Source organism: Patiria miniata, unplaced genomic scaffold (genome assembly GCF_015706575.1).
Source record: "Patiria miniata isolate m_02_andy unplaced genomic scaffold, ASM1570657v1 HiC_scaffold_17, whole genome shotgun sequence".
Taxonomy (NCBI): domain Eukaryota; kingdom Metazoa; phylum Echinodermata; class Asteroidea; order Valvatida; family Asterinidae; genus Patiria; species Patiria miniata.
Window position 1 is genome coordinate 9,546,490 of NW_024037055.1, and position 5,162 is coordinate 9,551,651.

The following is a 5,162-nucleotide window of genomic DNA, read 5'->3' on the forward strand; positions in this document are numbered from 1 at the left end:
ACGTACACAATCTTCACGTAGGCATACGTGACGGGCTCTCGACCAATAGGAATAGCTAAACTGTCTGAGGTATTTATGAATTAACATTAATTAACATTTGCAACTTAATGGGTCAAAACCGGAAAATGCGTTTTCACGAAGTGTACTATATCATTCTTTCGCGTGTAAAGTGCCTGGGGCCGTATTCACAAAACAACTTAAGTCATAAAAAATCAAGCACCCCACTTAAATATGCAACTTAGTCGTGTCTTAATATTTAAGCCGTATTCACAAAGCAATTTCACTAAGTGCCCCACTTATTTTCATGACTTAAGTCTAAGTGTGCTCGGACCAGTCTTAGCGTACTTAAGCGCCCCGCTTAGGTGTCATGGCGGCTTTTTTACGTGCCGTGCACAACCGAAATTTTCACGAAAGAATTCTTCGGAGAGAGCGAGTATTTCGTGAAAGGTGTAACCCCTTGGCAGAGTTCACCGACGAGGAACTTTACTCGCGTTATAGGTTTGATAGAAACGGTGTTTTGTTTATAACCGACCTCATAAGGGAAGAAATTGAATCGCCAACCGAGAGAAGCTGCGCCATTCCTCCCGAAATAAAGGTATTGATAGCGCTGCAATTTTACGCCTGCGGAACATTTCAACGGACAGTAGGGGATACAATAAGAATTTCTCAACCTTCAGTGTCTCGAATAATTAATCTTGTGTCCTCGAGCCTTTCCAGGAGGTTGGGGGATTTCATAAAGTGGCCTGCAGCTGCAGATATTCCGGATATTCAGAGGGGTTTTTTCACCATCGCAGGTTTTCCTGGCATAGTTGGTATTATTGACGGGACTCACATCCGCATCACAGCACCAAACGCCCATGAAGAACAATTCGTAAATAGGAAAAACTACCACTCAATAAACGTTCAAGTTGTTGTGGACAACAAATGTAATTTCACTCAACTAAATGCCAAAAGGCCAGGGAGTACTCACGACTCCAGGGTGCTCAGAGAGAGCTCAATAGCCAATGTTTTTGAACGAGGGCAGGGCGAAAATGAAGAAGTTTACCTGTTAGGCAACACGGGTTATCCCTCAAAACCATGGCTGCTCACACCGTTCCTTCAACCAGGCAATCGCCCTGAAGCACGTTACAACGGAGCTCACAGGTTAGTCATTATATTCTTTCTTCTTATTCCCAAAGTTGTTTAATTCGAAGTGCTACTATAATTATGAACTGGGCTTTTTTTCTGTCCACGCAGTTGTGATGATCAGTTTTTACGTTTTCAAACAATAACAATTCCCTTTGCTTTCGCGCAGAACAACTCGAAGTCTCGTTGAACGAACCATCGGTCAATGGAAGCGACGGTTCCACTGCCTGCACGGTGAAATAAGGCTGTCACCAGAACGTACGTGCAGGGTAATTGCAGCGTGTGCAGTACTCCACAACATCGCAAAGCAACAAGGCTTCCCGGACATTGATGAGGACGATCCGATGGATGACCCTCCACATCCACAGCCAGACCAACCAGCACAGCTGCATGACAACGGCGACCTTGTCCGAAATCATGTAGTCCACACATATTTCCAGTGAGTTGGAGTATTAAAAGTTTGAGTGATGATGTATGTCAGAGTCGAGTCGAGTCGTATGCCGAAGCATGATGTTCACGTACAGAGTCGTATATGCCGCAGCTATAAAACTTACTACTACTACGCTCTCAAACTTGTTACTTTTCACATGACTAGTGTATATTGTATACTAGATCCTAACAAGTAGGCCAAGTTCATGAAACAATTATTAGCATAATATTGATACAACAATTTACCACCTGAACCGCGGTGCACTGAAAAAAATTAATAAAGTCTTACACAAAAATAAACATCGTTTTTTTTTGTTGGGAACTTCCGACCAAATAGATACCCAATCGGTGACCACCTTGTACGAACTGTCAGAGAACACAATAATCACCTCCCCTTGCAGCCCCTTAGCAAAACGAAATTAACGTGCTGATTTTGTGACATTTTGTTTTTTGCAATCACCTTCAATCACCTTTAAAAAATGATATGAAACAATGAATGAAACAACTTTAAAGCAGAAATAAATTTAATCAGTGCAAGTACAAGTTAAAAAGCCATCTTTAAAAAAAAAATATTTACATAGGACAAAGTTTTTTTAAATGTAGGTTAAACTTGTCAATTAATAATAATAATGATCAAACCGTGATTGCTCATTATTTTGGCATGATCATAGTAATTGAAGGCCAAAATAATGAGCAATCGCGTTTTAGTATACAAAACAATTTTCTTGGCGTAAAATTGATGATAAAAGTAAACGCTAATACAGTCTGTAGCGTTGTAAACATGGGATAGTGTAGATAATATTTCTTTCTTGTTAATTTTATTTTGAAAATCATTAATAAATAATCAATAACGCAGACGAACTTTCCACAAATCTTACAAAAAATACTGAGTACAGTGTATTAACTTTTATTAAAAGAAACGACTGAACAAGAATATGGACATACAGTAATAATTTTAGGAACACAAAAAACATATGTTGCACAAACAATCTTCAAAACAAATTCGATAAATCGGCCAAACGTTGAGGGTTTGACATTTTGCATCTCAAGACATTCCATCACTGATTCTGGAAGTTCTGCTGCTGCAATATTGCTATTTGCAGACACAGCATTTCCTTCTCCAACTCTAGCTTTTCAATTTCGACCTGTGCTCTTCTTGTTTCGGCTTCACTCCTCTTCTGCTCCAGTACCAGCAGCTTCCCATACTCATCATCATTCATGTCTGCTCTCCTCTTTCTAGGCACCGTCGTTGACTGAATCGGGCGAGGCTGCTGACTGATGATGGGCTCCGGCACTCCACCAACATGAGTGCTATATCAAAGAAGAATTTGTTCATAATAATTATTACAGCTTTTCCCAGTTATTTTAACACACTTATCACTCCATGCAAATTTTCGTCCCCGAGCATATAGTCGAACTCGATTACCGATTTCGATTACAAAAAAGCCACGAAGGGGTCTAATTTCAGGAGCATTATAATCCAAATTTGTAATATTCTGGTTTGTCGGTCTTATTTAGTTACATTCGTTTCAAGTGCCGATTGCCATTGTATTGAAAAGACAAATTCACTGTTTTGTCATTTTTATATTGGCGCTTTTATTGGTCACTGTAATGTCGAACCCTATTAAAATTGGGAACCATTTTAACATCTTTGGCCGACAATTTTTCCCTACCCATAATGCTTACGGTTGCAATTGTCTTAGCCATGCTTGCCTTCCCCGAGCTTCCCAAGGGCAAGTGTTGCGTCACCCCCAAAAAATGCAAGATTCGCTTTTTCCTTTGTTTCGAGTCAGGAGAGCCCGATCATGCCGTTCAACGTGGCCCAAGAATTGGACAAGATTGGTCAATTCCTGGCTGTCCACGCTTCTCCTAAGAAAGTTAGTCCACTACTCCCTTTTTGATTGGCTTCCTCTGAAATGGTCTCATTGTTTTAGCTTTTTGACCAATGAGAAAGATCCACCAGACCTGTCCGAGCGCGTGTTCGGCAGGGTTTTTAACCCCCTGCCCCACCTCGATTCTTCAGAAGCGAAGGAAGACCTAGATGCGAGAAGACTTATTCTAGAGTGTACCCACTTTGCACTTTTTGTAGTTAACGTAGGAACGAGTGCGGACTTCCCTAAGTCGACATTTTCGTGAAAAGTATAGCGTTCCCAACCCACTTCTCGCATCGTTTGCAGCTAGCTTTGTTGTGTTGAAGGTATATTTGCACTCAACTGTTTTTTTTTATTTAGTATTTAGCATTATTATCCAGACCGAATTATAATATTGTGTAAAAAGGAAATACATCCTGAATTATTTTGGCTCGGTAAAATATTTTGATAAGCAGAAGATTGGGGGTGTGCCAGTTTTTGATTGGCGGCGCTGTCAATAAAATCTCCCGAACGCATGTGTTTTTTTCCCGAAAAATATGACCACTGCCGGCTGCTCCTCTGGTAGTGACAGTAGACCCAGGCTATCAAAGCCACCGTTGATTCCTATTATTGAAGGAGTATTCTCTCCTACCAGTGTGACCAGTCTCTGGTCTAGAGGAGAAAGATCAGGTGGTGCTGGTCCTCCTCCTTGAAATGAAAGCAATATAATTTCAGAGTTCACGTCATGCAATTACATTCTTTTTTTTCCATTGCAGACTAGTTTTGCGGAAACTTTGACAGAACGAAGATACATGAGAACAAACACAATTCCAAGACCTGTTACCGATTAGCATTTCAATTTATTGTACAGTTTAGAAAAACCTGGCCAGATTTGCTGGACAGGGTAGGCATAAGGTGTGAGGGATCACATACCCAAACTTAATTTTCTTATAAAGATATAAAACTGTGTGCGATGTTTATTTGATATCAACTTTATGTTTAGTGGTACATGTGTTGGACTATTAAAGCAACCCCTTAAAATCAAATAAATGAGTTTATATGGTTAAATATATAATTAGCTGATTTAATGTTTGTAATATATTGTATTTTTCAACATGTCCCACTTTGAAACGATGCTTTCTGTAAATAAAGATGCATCTCATACCTGTCTTCAACGAATCCTTACGATGCCTTGATGTCTCCTCCTTCATCTTACTGTTCATATTTTGCCACTTCTTCTGTAAGTCAGCTACATCTCGACGTACGGAGGGAAACTGGGCATTCAGGGAGTCCGCAATTTCCTGCCAGGCATTATGCTTTCCCTGGGAGGTTATTTTAGACGAGAACTTGGGTCTCAGAATATTCTGACGTTTCTCCCACTCACTCAGGAGAAGTAATTTCTCTTTCTCGGAAAAATTGGGCTTTCGTACTTTCGCCATTGTTGTTACTTTGTAATCGATTAATGCATACAACAAACACAACGTGAAAGTGTGTGTTGAACGCGCGCGTGTCAGGAGACGCGGGCGCGCACGCTTCTGTCATTTGATCACCTGTTGATTGCAAGAGTTTCCAGTAAATCTTTGTATTTCTTGTTTATTATTTTATGTACTCACCTACAATCAATCAACGCCTCTGACAAGTGGGTAATCGATTGATTGCGTTGTTGTCTTGGCAACAGTTGTTGACGTATGTGCTGTGCGCATGAGCAAACGGAATACTTTCAGTTAGTTATTTCCTTAAACTTAAGCGGGGTGCTAA

General features: G+C 40.3%; 2 protein-coding genes across 2 annotated transcripts; one reads left to right on the forward strand and one right to left on the reverse strand.

The window, feature by feature from the left end:
• Nucleotides 1–367: 367 nt before the first annotated feature.
• Nucleotides 368–1,568, forward strand: LOC119724024 (putative nuclease HARBI1). Its single transcript, XM_038194946.1, has 2 exons — nucleotides 368–1,143; nucleotides 1,295–1,568. The coding sequence occupies exons 1-2, from the start codon at nucleotides 368–370 to the stop codon at nucleotides 1,566–1,568; spliced, it is 1,050 nt and encodes a 349-aa protein (XP_038050874.1).
• Nucleotides 1,569–2,612: 1,044 nt separating this feature from the next.
• LOC119724025 (myb/SANT-like DNA-binding domain-containing protein 4) lies at nucleotides 2,613–4,846 on the reverse strand. The gene is made up of 3 exons (XM_038194947.1): nucleotides 4,570–4,846; nucleotides 3,938–4,112; nucleotides 2,613–2,865 (listed from the first exon to the last, which is right to left on the reverse strand). The coding sequence occupies exons 1-3, from the start codon at nucleotides 4,841–4,843 to the stop codon at nucleotides 2,613–2,615; spliced, it is 702 nt and encodes a 233-aa protein (XP_038050875.1). The 5' UTR covers nucleotides 4,844–4,846.
• Nucleotides 4,847–5,162: the final 316 nt, after the last annotated feature.

What these genes read in the sequence shown, in the direction of transcription:
- LOC119724025 (XM_038194947.1), bottom strand. Translation starts at nt 4,843, where the DNA reads ATGGCGAAAGTACGAAAGCCCAATTTTTCCGAGAAAGAGAAATTACTT. An exon ending in TAAGGATTCGTTGAAGACAG is followed by an intron (nt 4,113 to 4,569) that starts GTATGAGATGCA and finishes TTTCATTTCAAG; the next exon opens with GAGGAGGACCAGCACCACCT. An exon ending in TTCGGGAAAAAAACACATGC is followed by an intron (nt 2,866 to 3,937) that starts GTTCGGGAGATT and finishes TCTTTGATATAG; the next exon opens with CACTCATGTTGGTGGAGTGC.
- LOC119724024 (XM_038194946.1), top strand. Translation starts at nt 368, where the DNA reads ATGGCGGCTTTTTTACGTGCCGTGCACAACCGAAATTTTCACGAAAGA. An exon ending in CGTTACAACGGAGCTCACAG is followed by an intron (nt 1,144 to 1,294) that starts GTTAGTCATTAT and finishes GCTTTCGCGCAG; the next exon opens with AACAACTCGAAGTCTCGTTG.